The sequence below is a fragment of the Dermacentor andersoni genome, chromosome 4 (assembly GCF_023375885.2).
Source record: "Dermacentor andersoni chromosome 4, qqDerAnde1_hic_scaffold, whole genome shotgun sequence".
NCBI classification, from domain to species: domain Eukaryota; kingdom Metazoa; phylum Arthropoda; class Arachnida; order Ixodida; family Ixodidae; genus Dermacentor; species Dermacentor andersoni.
Window position 1 is genome coordinate 6,512,126 of NC_092817.1, and position 18,506 is coordinate 6,530,631.

The 18,506-nt window shown below is 47.0% G+C and overlaps 1 protein-coding gene across 2 annotated transcripts in view; it reads left to right on the plus strand.

Moving 5' to 3' along the window:
* The window catches only part of LOC126535914 (sushi, von Willebrand factor type A, EGF and pentraxin domain-containing protein 1-like), a 230,935-nt gene that overhangs the window by 206,836 nt on the left and 5,593 nt on the right, over positions 1-18,506 (plus strand). For both annotated transcript variants that reach the window (XM_050182766.3, XM_055073349.2), the window contains 3 exons: positions 1,752-1,965; positions 11,685-11,846; positions 17,638-17,799. In XM_050182766.3, coding sequence (XP_050038723.3) covers positions 1,752-1,965; positions 11,685-11,846; positions 17,638-17,799 — 538 coding nt within the window. The remainder of the gene's footprint in view (positions 1-1,751; positions 1,966-11,684; positions 11,847-17,637; positions 17,800-18,506) is intronic.

Below are 18,506 nucleotides of genomic sequence, written 5' to 3' on the forward strand. Positions count from 1 at the left end.
CGGGGAGGTCTCACGCTATCCTCGGCAGGAATGAATTGCAGAAAAGGATTGCTCGGCAACTTAGCACCTGTACCCTGAGATTGTGGTCCGTTTAGCGATGAGGTGTAAAGAAGCGGTGAAATCAGAACACATTTTATACGATCATTCTTGCAGTAATTTTATGAAAGAGGAATAGACAGGCGAGTTTTCTTCTGAATAACAGGTCTGACAGATCAAGGCGACCGTTAACGGCTGATACTGCTGCAGCGCGGGAATTATTGCATACAATAAAACGCGCGAAACGGTTTTGAAAGGATTCCAGTAAATATGTTATCTGTGCGGTAGGTGGATCTCAAATTGATAAAGCGCACACTAGTTTAGGTCTTACAGTTCTTTTGTACAATTTGCGTTTAAAGGAAGCGACAACACGAGAATAATTGCGACGCCGAAAGTGTTTAAGTCAATTATTCGATGTGAGTTCGCCATTGTAGACCCTCAGTAATGCGAATACCTCAATATTTATCTCACGCGATGGAATGTATTATAAAGTTGTTAATTTTGTAGGAAAAGGTACTAACAGCACTATGGTGCCAAAATGTGATGATTTTGCATTTATTAAGGTGTAGTTTCCTTAAACAGTGATTACACCGGGAAGAGATGTTCAAATTTGATTGAAGTGAAGGGGAATCTCTGGCGTTGGTTATTTCACGATTTGTCACAGTCATCCGCAAAAAACCTCAATTTGGATGTTAAGTTGCTCGGGAGATCATTAACATGAATAAGAAATAACAAAATCCCCAGGACTGAACCTTGCGGCATGCAAGAAGACACAAGACAGGTTGGCGAAACGGAATTGTTAACATATGCATCCTGTGTTCCATTATGAAGAAATCATTCAATCCAGGTAAGTAATTGGGTGTCACTATTAGGTTTCAAGAGGAGACGGTGACGCACTGTATCAAAAGCATTATAGAAATCTCTAAAGCTACAATGAATGCAAGAACAGCGGTCAACAATTGAGAATGAGTCGTTGGTCAACATGAGTGGTTGCGTTCCGCACTCGCACTGTTTTTTTTCTTTTTTGAAACCGTGTTGATATTTAAGTTGTTTGATTCAAGAAATACTACGACACTGGAATAAATATCCTCTCTAGAAGCTTGCAGGGAATACTAGGGACTATGGTGAGTGCAATAGCTCTGTAGTTGAAACGACAAGAAGCACTTTGCCTACCTTCCAGTCGCTGGGTGAACCTGTATGTCACCCGCCGTGGTTGCTCAGTGGCTATGGTGTTGGGCTACTGAGCACGAGGTCGCGGGGTCGAATCCAGGCCGCGGCGGCCGCATTTCGATGGGGGCGAAATGCGAAAACGCCCATGTACTTAGATTTAGGTGCACGTTAAAGAACCCCAGGTGGTCTAAATTTCCGGAGTCCTCCACTACGGCGTGCCTCGTAATCAGAAAGTGGTTTTGGCACGTTAAACCCCATAATTTTTAACCTGTATGTCCTCAATAAACTTGATTACGAACGGCGCTCTTTCCAATGCTTGTCATAATTCACTTTGGTTCGCGTCTTAACACTTGGTATTAAGACTCGGTAACGCGATACGGCTGGGTGGTTACTGTTTGCTTCCGGCTGATGTGGTACTTTGAAGCTAGACATTTATGATATGCTTGATAAAATAACATCATAATTGATTCACTGCCTCTGTAACAGTCATTTCATGAAACTGAAACAATGTAAATGAAATACATGACGAACGTTCTTGGTCGCAGGTGAATGGCACCGGACGCTTCGTCAATGGCGTGGAAGAGATCGAAGCAGCCATTGACGAAATTGTCAACAGCATCAGAGAAATATCTCCTTCGGTTCTCCAAGACGTCAACGGCCGCGAGAACTTGACCGTGTTGATGGACCTCATCGACTCATCGGCCGAAGACGTCGTCATAGTTTGCGCAGAGGGAGAGACACGCAGCGCTCAAGGTTGCGGTGAGTGCTTTGTATCTATCTGCGACCTCGTGCGATCGCCGCCAGTGTGTCAGAACCCAATATTGGAATTTTAGTGCGATTAGCATTCTTTGGAAAGTTCCCCCAGCTTGCGGTGTCTTTGTTTATTTCGCCCCTGTCTAACCCCTTTCCCGCCAACTTTGGTTACTAGGTAGTTCATTGTCCAATGAATGGAGAAGAAACATGTTTATTACATAATTGAAGCATTGGAGAGGCGTCCTCATTCCAGAATTCCAATTAGCAGAGCATCGCACTGCTGTGCCGGGGAAACTGCGTTCGAAATCAAGCGTCGCACCTACTTGGGTCAGTGGGTATGTTGCATGGGGTATGTGCCGCTAGACATGCGCTGCTTTTCAATGAACCTCTTTTGCGCCAACTTAGGTCACTGGGTATGTCCCGCTCTTCAAGGAATGAAAAATTATTTCGAATTGCTGACGCACAAGGCGGAATAAAACCCGCACCATGTTTTTCAGGCAATATTTTCTGAATATATATTCAAGTACATGCGAGGCGCGGACTAGCGCCACTAGACGGCCTAGTCTGTCTAGTGGGAACAGAGAGCCTCGATACCAAGGCCGGCTTTTAATCTGGGAACATCACCCCACCAGCGCCTCATTTGTTCTCAACTCTCCCGTGCCGCATAGGAGCGTGCACGGAAGCCGTCGTGATTTTGTCGCAATCGTCCACGTTTGCTAGGGAAAGGTGAATCATAAGTCGGAATTCGGTAAGCGCTCCGTTTGGTAATATATTTCCAAGAAAATTTCAAACATAAAATGGTAGTAATCGCGCACATAATAAACAGAGTACTCTTCATGTCGTCATTTCTAACGTCTTTATTCTCCTCTGCTTCCGAGCCCCCTTAAGTGCCTCAGCCGTTTCCCTAAAGCCGCCCTTGTTTTCATGTCACCTGAGATGGTATTCGAAAACGTTTTATAGAAGCTGATTCAGCGGTCACCCACCGCTCGCTGACCCACCGTGCGAGTTTCCTTTGGGCTCCGCCATCTTCAAAAGGTGGGTGAGTGCCTCGTGAACTGTGTACAACCTGATCCTCCCAGGTAGGAACAGAAGTACCGAATTGCCCCTAACTCCGGCTAGAGCTTCCTTCTCTGTCGTCGTGTAGTTCACCTCCATTTTTTTTTTAAATCTTTAGCTATGGTAGCCAATTACGCTTAGTTGCCGATTATCCGGCTGGCTTGCGTCTTGCTCCCGTCCCGTAGTGCGAGACACCTGTATTGAGCTCAATTGGTATAGCAAAGTCTGGAAGTCTGAGGACTCGATCAGACGAGATAGCTCGTTGAAGCTCCTTGTATAGGCCCCCTCGCAGTCACCCGTCCAACAGAATGGTACGTCTTCTTGTGCTAGTCTAGTCGGACACGTAGTTTCGAGAGCATAGTCATCGATAAATGCTCTAAGATGTCCTTCCAACCCCAAGACCACCCGTAGTGAGTTAATGTCAAAACGCTTTACGAGTTTTGCAATGCGTGCCACTGATTCTTTGTGTTCTTCGTAGTGTCATCTAGTACTCTGGCCATAAAACATCACCTTGTTCTTGAAGAAGCTTCTTAAAACTGACCTTTAGGTTGGCTTCTAACAAAGCTGCGAGGACTTGTGCCAGGTGTTATGTAGACGCTCGCTTTTCGAATACACAGTAACATATTCTACGCAGACATCGCAGAAGCGGCCAATGAACGGATCCAGAACTATATTCAGCATTTTCTGAAACCTCCTGGCCGAGTTCTTACATCCTGTGGGGAGGCGATTGTATTCATAGATGTCAAACGGAGTTACGAAAGCCGTACACTTCTTTGTGCCCTCTTGGCTTGGTACTGGCCAAAAGCCTTTACAAAGATATATCCTAGAAAACCAACTACATCCATCCGTGTCGTCAATAATTCTATCTATCCTAGGCGTATCGAATGGAGCGAGGTGCGTCTGGTTGTTAATTTCTCTATAGCCCGTGCAGAGTCAGAGGATTCCATCTTCCTTGGGTGCTGTTGTTATCAGCGATGCATAAGGTGATACGAACGGATGGATAATACCTGCGTCCATTATCTTTGCAAGCTCTTATTTCAGCCATGCTTTCTTTTCTCTAGTGAGGTTGTAAGGTTTTTCCCATACTACCGTTGTGTCATGTAATTTAAACGGAACTCGAAACTTCGTAGTACACAGAACGAGCGCTGTGTCCTTTCACTCCGTCGTTATTTTGTTCGCGCTGTTACCATTATGAACACATACCAATTCGCCCAACTTTCCACTTTAATTCTGCACGAGAGTTAGAGGTATTGCAATGCTCGCGCCAAGTTAGATTTAACACTTTACAACACCAACGGACACTTCTCGTCCAACGATTGACGCTTGGCGTCCCTGCAAAGTCATGTCTAATCTTGTATCAAATATCACTTAAAGCGCGTGCATAGACAGGGACGAAAAGAACGATGAAGACAAGCGCTGTTTCCAACTGGTTTTTATTCTTCAGTAACACGCATATATACCGAGACACCAAGACAAAAGCCTCCCCCCCCCCCCCCTAAAGCATAAAACTGACACGAGTATGCATTCAAAGAAACCATGACCGCCACCTTAAGATGAACGAGAGCGCATGTGCGAGCTATAAAAGAACGAGTTATTTATCTGTTAATGCAATTGACGGCTTACTAACCGAGTCACCTTCAGCAATCGCTGCTGCTTCAATGATAAGCCTAGTGCATTCGTTAGGATGCTTAGCTAAGATAGTGGTTTTTTCAAAAAACGGGATACAGCCGCATTGTGCGCAATGGACACCTAGAAACCCTTCCTGCCCTTTGCACACTTTATTGCTGTGTTCTTGCAACCTAACATTGAGACATCTAACTGTCTACCCTATATAAGACCGACCGCATTTCAGGGGTGTCGTGTACCACAACACCTTTAGAACAAACTGTATACTTGTTTCTATGATTGATATTGCAAGACCCACGTTTCTTAGCCACAGGATTTGTTGTGACACAAAACTGGGCAAGTTTTCTTTTTTTTTTTTTTGGAGCAGGGAAAACAACATTGATACCTGCTCTATGACCTATCTTTTTAAGTTTGTGGGAGATCCCATGAACGTACGGGGATAACAGCTCTTTTATTTCTTCGATCATGTACCTGAGGCTCAATGCTGCGAGGATCAGTGCTTAACTTACTATGCAAGTTCTCCGAGACTGAGACAATAAGATTGCTTGGGTACCCCGCCCCCCTCAACCGAGCAATCGGCGAACAGAAACTGTAGGTTCAATTAAATGATAACAGGATATTGTTAGTGCATTTTGCAAGCAAGCATGAAAGATACCTCTCTTAACCAGTTTTGAATGGGCAGATGCATATGATAATAAAGACTTATTAGCTCGCGGCTTATACATCCAGCATACCTGTTGCCGGTTAAAAGATAAATTGAAATCTAAAAACCTGAGGGGCCCATTCTCCTGAAGCTCGTGTGAGTGTGAGCGGAGATAAGTATTCTTCAAACAAATCCAACTTCTGACGAACAGAGGCCACCACACAGCTGTCCTCACAATTCTGTCCTCACAATTCAACAGAATAAAAAATCATCCGGATAACGAAAGGCTTTTTCGATTTTTTTTATTGCCCAGCCGTGACATGACGTTCCTGTCTAGTTGAGCCAAAATTAAATCGCTCAACAAGGGAACGTTACAAGACCCTATACATATCCCCCTTTTTGAAGGAAAACATTCCCAATTCATTCGGAGAACGTTGAGGAAAGGTAAAGTTGAAGCAATTTTATAAAATCTGAAACGAGCATGCCACATTCCTTTTGGAACGCAACAGCACCAAAACTACAAATGGCTTCTTGATGCGGAATAGAATAAAACAAGTCTTTTATATCTATGGAGAGGCACGTACCCAGGCGGGAAGGGGGGTGGGAGGGGAGGTTGTCCCGGGCCCTTCTCCCCCAAAAATAAGTGGCACAACCCCCCCCCTCTCCGCCCACGCCACCAATCCTCACACAGATTACTAAAGCGCCGCCAAATCATTGTTGAGACTTGACAGCTAATCGGCGGTCAACATTTTGCTGCCTTTTTTCACTCCTTTTGGATGACGGTATTTATCGGCATCTCCTGGGGTGTGAAGGCCAATTTTCTCATCGATTCGGTGCCCGCGCGATTAACTCGAGATGCGTTCAGTGGTCACCATCAAATCAACGGTCACGCGCATGGCTGTAGCTTCGTGAGTTGAACCTTTTTTCTTTAGACTGACCGAGGGACCAGGAAAGGGATTCGGCAGGTCTGGGTGGGGCCCTCAGTCCAGGGCTCCACTGGCTCTTGCCGCTCGCAGAGCTTGGTCCAGGAGGGCCAATGGGCTCCCCTGATTCTCACTTGCGAGTAGTGCCTCCCACTGCCGTACGAAGTCCGTGACGCTTAGAAAAGGTGAATTGGTGTTGCTTGGCCGAGCCGTACATTCCCACGTTATGTGGGCCAGCGTGGGTGAGGTAGGAAAACATATTTTCAACATGAATAGCGTTTTGACGAGGAGAGTACAACCGGAGCACGTCCACACCCTAAGACACGCAACGGTCACCCTCACATTCCGGAGCACGCCTCGACACATCACGCACCATAGTGAGAAGTTCCGCTAGAGTGTTCCTTGCCACTGTGACGAACTCGGGCCCAAGAGCAAGAGTCTATGCGACGTAGTCCGTCAGGGTCACACCTACGTCTATGTGAACTTGCTTCGCTGTCTTAGGGGTAGACGCCACACGCCGGTTGCGAAGACGAAACTCCTCTTGTCGCCTCTGTTCCAGGGTGCTGTCAATAAGCACATTCAGCTCTCATCGTTTCCGGGCCTCAACTTGACGGCTTCCAGGTCCTCGATCCACTTGAATACTTAAAGATTCACAATAAATCCTTGCCTGCCTCATCCATTCGGAGCGAAGGATTTTACACACTCTTTTCCCATACCCTGCAGACGGAGAAATCCACCGAAGGCCGCAAGAACCTCAGAAGGTAGCTGTCCTGTCCAGCTTCGAATGCAGTAAGTCAGGATGCGTGCCTGGCAAAGGGCGAAGGTTGTCAAGGAGACGAGGACGGACAGCTGAAGACAAACAATGTTGGCGATGCCCGACGAACTAGAAATGTACTGAAGCAGGGTTTGGGTACGGGCTAGTTGGTATTCCATTGTTTCAAACATCCGTTACAGCGCGTACATAGACAGGTTCTGTCCTGAAAGTAATGTCAGTAAGGCCATTAAAAATCATTTATTCAATTTACCATTACAAGTGTTTAAAAATCTTCAAAATACTCTCCTTTTGCGTCGATACATCGGCTACAGCGAGACTCTGAGCTCTCGAATGCGTTGCGGCAGTCCTCCTCCGGAATGGCCCTTAATGTTGCGGTGCAAGCTGCTTTGATCCCGTCCACTGTCCCAAAATGCTTGCCTCTCAGGGGTGTTTTGAGGCATGGAAAGAGAAAAAAGTCGGGGGGAGCCAAGTCCGGGCTGTACAGGGGCTGGGGGATCATTGGAACTCCTGCTTTAACCGGGTAGTCGTTGACAATGAAGGCACTGTGGGCCGGCGCATTATCGTGGTGCAACTTCCAGTTGTCTGCGTTGTCAGGCCGGATGCGTTGAACCCTGCGTTGCAGTCTTTTGAGGACTTCCAGATAAAATTTGGAGTTCACAGCGGTTCCAGGTTCTACAAACTCGTAATAAACCAGTCCGTGGATGTCAAAAAATAAAAGCGATGAGCATGATCTTGATCTTTGATTTGCTCATCCTGGCTTTCTTCTGGCGAGGGGACCAGCGCGTGTGCCACTCCGATGATTGCCTTTTGCCCCTCCGGGTCATATTCAAATACCCCAGTCTCGTCACTTGTAATGACGTTGTCCAAAAATTTTCGATCACGTTTGCCTATGTCGACGTTTTTCTGGCGTGTTTCAACGCGGCGTGACTTTTGATCGTCAGTGAGCACTTTTGGAACCATTTCTGCGCTCACCTTCCTTATGACGATATCATTTGTAACGATTTCAGGAACTTGAGTTTTCGGAATGTTTAACATGTCGGCCATTAAACGAACACTTAATCGTAGGTCTGAGCTTAACAGTTCCCTCACTCGTGTCACATTATCAGCCATGGTGGTTGTGGATGGCCGTCCGGCGCGGTCCTCGTCGTCGACGTCTTCCCGGCCTTCCAAAAAGGCCTTGCGCCACCGAACCGCTTGCCGATCTGACAGGGCGTGTTCTTTGTAAGCAGTCTTGAGCCTAGTAAAAGTTTCCGCAGCGGTCTTGCCAAGTGTCATGCAAAACTTGATCGCAAATCTTTGTTCTAACGAACGCTGCATTTTCACTTCCACAAGAATGAAAAACAACTCTCACGGACAGGCGCTTCCTACACTCTGCAATGCTCGGAGCACACTGAGCGATGGAGCACTGCTTAGCTGGGTTCTCCCACTACCAATTTCAACAGGTTAGACCGCGCTCGCACGTACAGTCGCGTCACAATAAATTCACTGACATTACTTTCAGGACAGATCCTGTAGACAGGGACCAGAAGAACGATCAAGACAAGCGCGGTCTTCGTCGTTCTTTTGTTCCCTGTCTATGTACGCGCTGTAAGTGATGTTTGAAACAATGGAATACCAACTACCCGCACTCAAAACCTACTAATCTTGTAGCTTCGCTCAGTCGGGGAATTTTGGAAAAAGCTTTAGCAGCTCCATGAGCGCTTCCGGCATTCTTGGATCTTTCGCTAGAAACTCTCGTTGCAAATTCCTAGGTAAACCGGGGATGTTAAGCAAAAGAAGCGATGAAAGCGAAGTCTACGTTCACCAAGGCGAAGGAGCCACTGTTTCTTCCCAAAAATACTCGAGTGGCGTGCTCGACTTGAATCCGTAGTATAGTGCCTCATGCCACCGCTTAACAGAATAATTGCTGAAAGTCATAAGGAAACTCTACTTTCATTTAAACCAAGGTTCAGGCTCTCGTTGTGAAAATCGCCACTCGTACAACTTTCTTGCTATCCCGCTAAAGAATGGTCCACGTTCATCACTAGGTCTTCATGAGATAGCCATCCATTGTTCTTCGCATCTTCTTCATAGAAAGCTATCCCCCCTTCTGGACTGTCTAATGGGCCACCGAACATTTCAGGACCTACAGTCTCCAGATTCTTTAACACTACCTTGCGAACATCAATCGGCCAACCGTACAGCGCCTTCTAACGGCGGAAAGCGACGAGATCAGCAAGAGTAGTGCACGCGCAAGAAGTCCATTGGAAGCACACGTTTTGTCTGCTAGGCTCATTCCATAAGCACAACACAGGTCCTGGCACGATTAACTGGCTGCAAGCTCCCCGGCCTATTCCAGATAACGGCTTCCAGTGAACTTGGTGTGCATGCGCTGCTCCTGCTGATCTCGACGCTTCGCGCTGTTTGAAGGCGCTGACCGGCCCGCCGCTCGATAGTCGCGCTGTACTGTTAAACAATCGAGAGACTGTACTATTTGGGATGAATGGTTTACCCGCTTGGTTAAAGCGGAAGCTAGAGTTTCAATAATGGAGCTATGCTTCGAAATTTGATGTTTCTGAATTGATACGGCTCGAAGAACTGTCGGTAGCTCGGCAGATGGAACTTGGCGGAGCATGAAAGCTTTTAATAACTCCGGGTCTCAGCATCAGCTTGTTGAAGACACGGAGCGGAATATTTACTTTCATGTAATTTCACTACAAATGTTCCTCTGACGACACTGAGGCTTCCTACAGAATGAGACTCAGAAGCTCAACTGTAGTGATGTGTTCTGGATGGTCAATGGCGGCTTCGTCATTGGCTTGATATTTATTAAATAACACTGATGTTCTTGCGGTTGTTCACAAAGAAAGTCACCTATATGTTGATTGTTTTCGCTGGCTGCGCCAAATTATGTGACAAGCCCGCACATTATAAACAAACAGACTACTCTTCATGTCACCATTTCTAACTTCTTTCTTTTCCTCTACGCTCCCCCCCCCCCCCCCTCCCAGCCACCTAACTGGAGATTGTCTTTTCTTCTTCAACACCCTGAGCACTCTTCAACAATTAAGCATTTCGGAGGAAGATTTATTCAGGAGATACGCTCTAAATACATGTGGAGAGAGAAATTATCGTCTAGACAAACACTGCACCAATACTGAAGAGCTTTGTTGCATGTGAAACGCGGGTCGGCCCGGCATTGCACTATCTTCGGGATCGGGCCATGTATGGGGAGTGCTTAACGCCTGCTTCACCTCCGTCGCGGGTCGGCGGAGTCGAGTCGAACATTCTCCAATACGAATAAAAAGGAGGTGCGTACAGAGAAATATTTTTGAATATGAGCTATTTCTATTAAATAATAGCAAGCTCATTCGTATGATGGCTGAGCTCTGTCACATGTGACACTCTCTCACAGCAGCTGGAAAGTCAACCTCAACTGTCCTGACATACTCTTAGCCCATGCATAACGCCTCAGGGGTGCGTTTCAGTGCTTTAAACAGTTTATTTTGGTTTGGATGAGGGACACCTGCATCCCGGCGTCAGCCAACATTTTGCTTTTAGAGTGCAAGCTCCTTTAAAAAAGCGGCGGCACACTTCCTTTCCCGTTCATTCCGCAATGCGTCGGTCCTTTGTGTTCTCGTCCTCCTTCCGTCTTGCGTTCACCCTACGGCCCATTTGAAGCATCGTCTTGGTCTGTTGTACAGTCAACGTCCTCTTTTTTGGACTCCCTAAGAGCCGCGAAAACGTTCAAAAAATGAATGCATGTCTTTTACTGCCCTTAAGAGCTCAAATTGTCACAGACACGTCTGAAAATGCTCTGAAAGCCTGTCAGTACACTTATTAGGCATATCGGTGCTCGTACTGTGACAAGCGATGACGTGTGCGGACGTGTATAATTAAGGAATACATAATTTATCCCGTCACCATTGCCCCTTCACACGCTTGTTAACCTTCACCGCAAAAATTTGCGTATGCTTCACCACGTAACACTGCTCTACTGTGATGAAGTTGACTTTCAGAAACTGGCATTATGCAACGCGCTGTGTTTTCCTAGCTTCGACGCCAATCGCTAGGATTACAAAGGCGGAGTCGGTGCCATTGCTCGAAACGGCGAAGTGATTTAATGAGAAACACGGCACCGAACAGCAAGAAGCTTAATAGCGAACGTCGAAGCAGCTAGGCCTAGCGTTGCCGCGGTGATGGCTATGGCTGCCAGCGGATCTGCGTGCGAGAGCGCCGGTTCGAGGCAGCGAGATAATCAAAATGGCAGTGGTGGATGCTTTGATTAATGCCGTTTCGTACCTGTGGTCATGGCAAAAAGTGCCGAAAATCGGGCAGCGAAGGGTTCTTGCGTCCGAAATTTCAGATGTTCTTATACCTTGACTCTATGGCGCACGTGGTGGTGCCACGAAGCTATCCGAATTATCAGGCATGTGCCAAAAATCTGGCTTCGACTATACACTGCAAACCCCTCCAGCCGACGACACGGCATCAAAGTCGATTCGTGACGATTCCTCTCTGTTATTCGAATGAGCATTAGTGACGACTTTCGTTCCCTTTCAATAAAATAACACCTAATTTTTCATGATACAAGCAGACATTCCCTTAGTGTTCCCTCAGTATTTCCGGACAATTCAAAATCCCTTAGAATTCTCGGTTTTTGCGGTTGGTAGACACTCTGTGCAACATTGTCCAACTATTCTCACTCACTCCGTCTATGCAGCCAAGTGTCCCAAAGGGACTTTCCATGAGCGAAGCCAGGACCGGTGCTCTCCGTGTCCCGTAGCCAGCTACCAGGATGAAGATGGTGCCTTGTCCTGCAAGCCGTGCCCTCGCAATGCTTCTACCGCGACTCCCAAAAGCACAAGCATCGACGACTGCAAGCGTGAGTGCGCGCCACATTCTATGGCTATAAGAAAGTGTATACGCAGAAAATCACTTTAGAGATGCGGACAAATTATTGAAGTCTACGTCTTGGAGCGCTGCAAAAAGGCTGTAACATTTCTGGGAAATAAAACTGGCAAAGAATCAAGACTCCAGGTAAGGAACATCTCAGGGTGGAATGTGCGTCATAATGGGGAAGAATTCAGGCAGTAGCCTACTTGAAGACAGGAAATAACTGTGGGCAACAAAAATTGGCTGTTTCGTCCAGAGCGCGAAGCAGTGACAGCTATAGCAGGGGTTAGCGTAGCGCTCTTCCAACGGTGTTTAAACTATTAGCGGCGAGAACGTGGAGCGGCGCCTTCTCGCGAGTGACGTCACGGCCAGGACGCCGCTCGCTCCGGCTCGCTCGGCTGTCGCGCGTGCTCGTTTCCTTCGTGTGTGCTAGGGGCTTGGGTGGCTCGAGCCGTACTTATTGAAGAATACATGTCGGCTTCTTTGTGCTGTCATGCCTGAACTACAGTTCGTTCTTCAAAAGCGCGGGAGCCGAGAAAATTTGCGGCTTGGATATCGCAAGCTATGTAGTCTTGAAGGGGTCTACTGGTTTTGCAATGCATACACGCGCCGTGTCTGTCCATAAATGGTGCGGACAAAGAACGTCTGCAAATTCAACACGCGAAGTTGTGTATGCTGCTTCGCTAAACATTTAAGATTCCCTGAGTGCTTAGCTATGAGAGAAATTGTATTTGCATGGAAGAAAAATCTTGGTATTTGGTGTAAATATGTTATCCGTGTTAGAAAGACACTGCCCAGCGAAGCTTTCATCATGATTCTTATTACTCTGGTGAGTCGTTCTAGTCAAATATGGCCACTTTATTAATGCGTAAAAGATAGAGTTAGGCGCGCATTTCATATGAAAAAGTTTGTTAGTACTTTCACCGCTCTCTGAAACAGGCCCCTATAAAACGAATTGCTCATGGTTGCTAACACGACGGCGCGTCATGTAGTATTTACATAGGTGATTCATAAACACCATAGTAGCAATCACCTGAAAAAAAAGTTTCGTGGATAAGATCGAGAGCCAATCAGTGGCAAGCAATATATAAACGTGGCGGCCCTCAGTAGCCTTTATCGACAATATGGCACACCCCTCACACAACGGCAGCGACCGACTGTCGTTATGGCGAGGCACGCATTGTTGGCGACACCCATCGGCTTACTACAACTTCGAATTGAAACCATGAAGCAGTTTCTTACAGCGCCAGTTGCAATGCCTAAAGTATATTCGAGGTACTACAGCGCAGCTTAGGATGCCTAGAAAAGGAAAATTCAAGCACCTTCTGCCTCACCATGTCTCGATTTAGCGTTATTTAATTATACAAATGGAGAACTAGTCGCTTGATCAGTACATAAAAGAGAAACTCGCAAACCTTAAGAAGGAAGACACCACAAGCCTTACATATTTCACTTGATTTGTGACCCTGCACCGGGGAATTATGATATCGTCAATATCTCCCATACAACTAATGAATGACGCTTCGGCTCCTTTCTGGCTGCAGCCATACGGTCCAAAAGACATATTTCCCTAAAATATTTGGGCCGAGCAGTCTGTGTCCGTTCGCCAAACAGATTCGTCTTGTATATTCCTCAAGCAACAGACACCAGTAAATTGCTCAAGTGAGTTTAACGTGCAGCATAGAAAAGGGGATATATATTGGTACATTCCTTTTCGTATTTTGCAAACAGCTGTAAGCCTCAATTAGCTTTACTTCAACTTACCGCGATTTAAAATAAACACGTGAAGAACCACCTAATCTTGAGAAGCAGTTGAAGAAGTAAGTGGTGCTGGTTGAATGTAAACTGCAGCGTTAGTTAAGTCCTCGTGTTACCGCCGAGCGTTTCTGTGAAGAAACGCAAAAATTCGATATTATAGTATGAACTCGTCGTGAGAAAACCTGTTTTAGCGGAATAAAATCAAGGTAACTATTGTAGAAGTCATATATAGCCAGCATTTGTGGCATACTTGTTGCACCACGGCAGGTATGGTATCGTAACTGGATTCTTATATGCAATATTTTTTGCGGTTGTCGATAAGCGGGCGTGAAAAACCCGCAATGGGCTGGTCTGCGCTCCTTTGGCTAGGACTGTAGCGTTGCTTTTGAGAACTGTACTGTCGTCTAAGCTCCTTGAATAAATTTTCGCCAGCGAAGATGTCGCCAAAATATATTTGACACGACCGCCATAAGCATTCAAGCAGAGTGAACGAAAGCAAACACTGCAGAAGGCGCCCGGATGCACGCTACCCGGAGTCCTCCCGAACTGCGGCAGACGACAGGCGCGAGTCCGTGCCCTGACGTCACCTGAGTGGCGCTTGCAGCGCCTCTGTAGTTCATTGTCGGGGCTAATACGAGGGTGCGCGACATGTTAGCGCGACGCCAGCAGGAGAAAACAACTACTTGATGAAAGCTCCTCGGCAGACCCCAGGTTCATTTCTTTCTCCATGGCGCCACCGATGAGTGGGAATGCACACAAAAGCGAGTCAATGTCGGACACGATTTGCAACCTACAGGCAGCAACGAATAAATCGGGGAGTCGTTGCCCTTAGAAGGACACTAATACAATTAAGCTCGAGAATGTCTAAGGTGTCAGTATTATTGCGAGCAAAGCTTTAGTAATCGAGAAATTGAGGTAAATGTACGATTCGAGACTCAACAGGTCCATTCAAGCACTAGCCCGATGACGTAGACACTATAATTTTGTCACTAACACTCAACCACTCGTAATACAAACATTGTATTGCATTATAGGACGGAAGGAAATGGTTGTTCTCCAGTTCTAGTTATTTTTAGAAAAAAATAACTCATTGACGTTACCCTTGAAAATGACGCGAGTGCTCGAAAGGTTTCGCTTTCGCTCGACGGTGCACCACGTACGCTTTGGCTTTTCAGTAGTTTCGTTATCGCGTACTCCTGCGCTGGTTTTGCTGGCTCGCGAAACTTGCACAGATTACAAGTAGCAGGGAATGCCACATCCATGTGATGTCACGGGATGCCCGAATGAACCACGCCCTTGACCAAGAGCAGCTGCAGCGGCAAATCGCTCGGTTTCTGAATGACCAAGCGTTTGCGTGTTGCGCGAAAAAAAAAAAACGTAGCACCGTCCGTTTACTCATCGACGGCAGTAAAGGACAGTGATGGCGCATGCAATGTCACCACTCACCGCTATGGGGAGACGATTTGAATCGCGCTAAAGGTATGCGCACTTTTCAGACGCTATCTACGCGTAAACGAAGTCTTTTCCTGCCACGAAACAAGCGCTGTGAGGTTTTTGGAATGGTCTTTTAGCAGCCCACGTTGATTTAATATTTTCTTTTAGAGTCCCTTTGGGGACTGCGACAACGTGTTCATCGCCCTCTGCTGCACAAGCTGATGAGGTCGGCAAACCAAAATTGTTCTGTAAAAGAGTATGTCATCGAGGCGAGCTTGCGCAGCCGCCACGGTGTATCGACGACTCCTACGAGGATCGCGTTCAGGGTTTCCGCGCGGGATAGGTAGGGGGAGTCTAAGGGACGCAGCCAGTGCCAAGGTGTCACCTCTGACATCATTTGCTTGTGCCGCTGAGCTGGCACTTCAGGTGCTGCCTTTGAGTATTGCGACCATTTTCGAAGCTGTCCAGCGTGAAGAGTTCGCAGTCTCTTGAAACTGAAGGCAGCTGCTCTCGCTAGGAAAGCTACGGCTCCTGCCGCGCCGTTCAATGTGGTTGAGCCATGAGTATGTGCAGTCGACAGCGAAAGTTTACGGGCCACGCGGCCGTGGGGCAAACGGCCTCTTCGCTGCGCTTCCCGTGCGTCAGCTGCCGCCAAGAACAGCGCTAAGCCAAAAGTACGTCCTTCCTGGCCGGCATGTCAGTTTTCTTGCTCGGCACGAGTCTTTACCGCTTTTCTTTGTGTTTTGCGCGCGACGCGCTTGTCGAAATAACACGCAGAAATGAGCAAGAAGTCAACTTTACTCCATGAAAAGCAGTGCTCAAAGCAGAAAGCTGGGCATAATTTTTCAGCGGCTGCCGGGTCATTGTCACATGGTTAATAACCACCTTGCCGACGGCACTACCCGATGTGCGCACACTTTAGCACCGACATTGCATATATACCATTATGAAGTGCGGACGCTGCAAAAGAGATTCGCCGCCATCTTGCGCGTATAATATCATTGGATTACTCCGCCGAAGTACACCCGTTGCCTACACAGCCTCTATTCACAATGACAATTGCGCCTATGCAACCATTTCAATTGCAGATATGACGCAACACTGCTGTGTGTCGGCTGTGGGTAGGAATAGTCTTCACTAACTAAAGCAGCTATCGCATTGTAATGGCTTACGCACCCTTGTGCACTCCGTGCAGATGTTAGTATACTATTGACACCTCCTTTGTCGCGCTTGATCAGACTGGACAATTTTATTGAAGCAGGGGGGCTGGAACCGCTATGAGGCCAGAATAGGGCTTGAATGCAACAGACCTGGCTGTAGACACGCTGTGCCCTGTCACGTGCACGTGACCGATATGAATCCCTGTTCTTTCTTTCCACGTGTAGGCTAGCAAACTGGACGTACCCTGTCTTTCCTTCTCTCTCTGGGATAATGGAAACGTTACACTTGAGACACTTCCAGGGTTAAGGGCCACAAAACTAAGCAGAAAGACGGCAAGGCAGGAAGGGTGCTGGCGTTAATTTATTTTAGTGGATCTAGAAATGGGTCCACAAAAAAGATTTAGTCAGTCACGCAGCAAGAGACTGAAGGGCCTCAAACAATCTGTATTTGCATATTGTTAATTGTACTATTCCCTTGACTGTAACGCCCACCATTCCGTGCTGTAGGTAAGAAATAAATAAACGGGCTGCTGAGCTCCAGGTCGCGGGATCGAATACCGGCCACGGCGGCCGCATTTCGATGGGGGCGAAATGCGAAAACACGCGTGTACTTAGATTAGGTGCACGTTAAAGAACCCCAGGTGGTCGAAATTTCCGGAGTCCTCCAATGCGGCGTGCCTCCTAATCAGAAAGTGGTTTTGGCACGTAAGACCCCATAATCTAATTTTAAAAATTAAATAAAGCAAGGTACATTCGTCGCATCATTAGTCACAGACGTGCAGCACAACGCAATTGACATAGGAAGCTTCATTTTTCTCATAGACAGTACAATAGGCGTCGCACTAACGCAGTTATCAGGCTGTATTTGTCCAATAAACTTCGTTTGTTAGTGTGCAGTTTTCTTCTTTGTACTACCACAGAACATGCGTGCTGTGAAATGAAGGTGGGCATTGCTTACAGGGGTCTTGCAAATGACCGAACCCTGCTAAGACACATCTGGACACGATGCTCCTCACTAGTTGTTTATACATAGCCCAGTGCAGTGTAGCATTTGCTACAGGACAGTATCGTAAACAACCGCTGTTCTGCACATCATGAAAGGAGTAGCGTGCTCTTTTGTCAGGGTAGGCACATTTTCTTTTCTGCTTCCTTATTTTATTTAAGCTGAGTACTCAAATGATTGTGGTTGGTTACATCACTAGTTTAAGGCTGTTTTCGGACAAGCTGTGCGCACTGATATTTCATAGCGTTATCCCTGGTTGAAACTCCTATACTCGTCATGCAAATGACGACCTAAGCGCACCTCGTCGTCGATGCATGTGGCGGTTGCCGTTGCCAATAGAGCAATAATACGCGTCGTGTCTATGCCGTGCAAACTCGATCAGTTTTGCTTCTTCTCACCTCGGCCTGCTCTCTGTGATCCCGCAGTTGCTTGCTCTCCCGGCACATTCTCCAAGGATGGCCTTGAGACGTGTCGAGCCTGTCCGCTAGGAATGTACCAGGACGAACGCCAGCAGGTGCGATGCAAGCGCTGTCCCGCTGGATCGACCACCGAGGCCTTTGGAAGCTTTCGCGAGGCCGACTGCAAAGGTTGCTTTCGCTGTCACTCTCGATTCGTGGCACAAGAAAAGTCGACGTCGTCTTGATGTGCTGTCTTGCGAAGCCCAAGTGTCGTTGAATAGTTAGCATGTCCCCCGTTTATTTAGTTAGTTAGTTAGTTAGTTAGTTAGTTAGTTAGTTAGTTAGTTAGTTAGTTAGTTAGTTAGTTAGTTAGTTAGTTAGTTAGTTAGTTAGTTAGTTAGTTAGTTAGTTAGTTAGTTAGTTAGTTGTCATCATCATCCCTCATCACACCTTTACGTCCCCGTTCCCGCTGCCCCATGTGCAGAGTAGTTAGTTAATTAGTTAGTTAGTTGTCATCATCATCCCTCATCACACCTTTACGTCCCCGTTCCCGCTGCCCCATGTGCAGAGTAGTTAGTTAGTTAGTTGTCATCATCATCCCTCATCACACCTATACGTCCCCGTTCCCGCTGCCCCATGTGCAGAGTAGCAGGCTAGCTCAGGCCGATCTCTCTGCCTTCTTTCAAATAAATTATCTCTATCTATATCTTAGTTAGTTACTTATTATTATATGTACCTTTCTCTAGCTGCAGCCTACGATTAGCATATAATGCGAGTGTAAAGGGGGTTTATTCGGGTCCCAGAGCAGCAGCGACAAACGCAGCACCAGCAGGTAGGGCGCAGCCGGGGAGCCAACTGGGTACGAGCCACGCGATGGCAACGGGGATTTTCAGCGT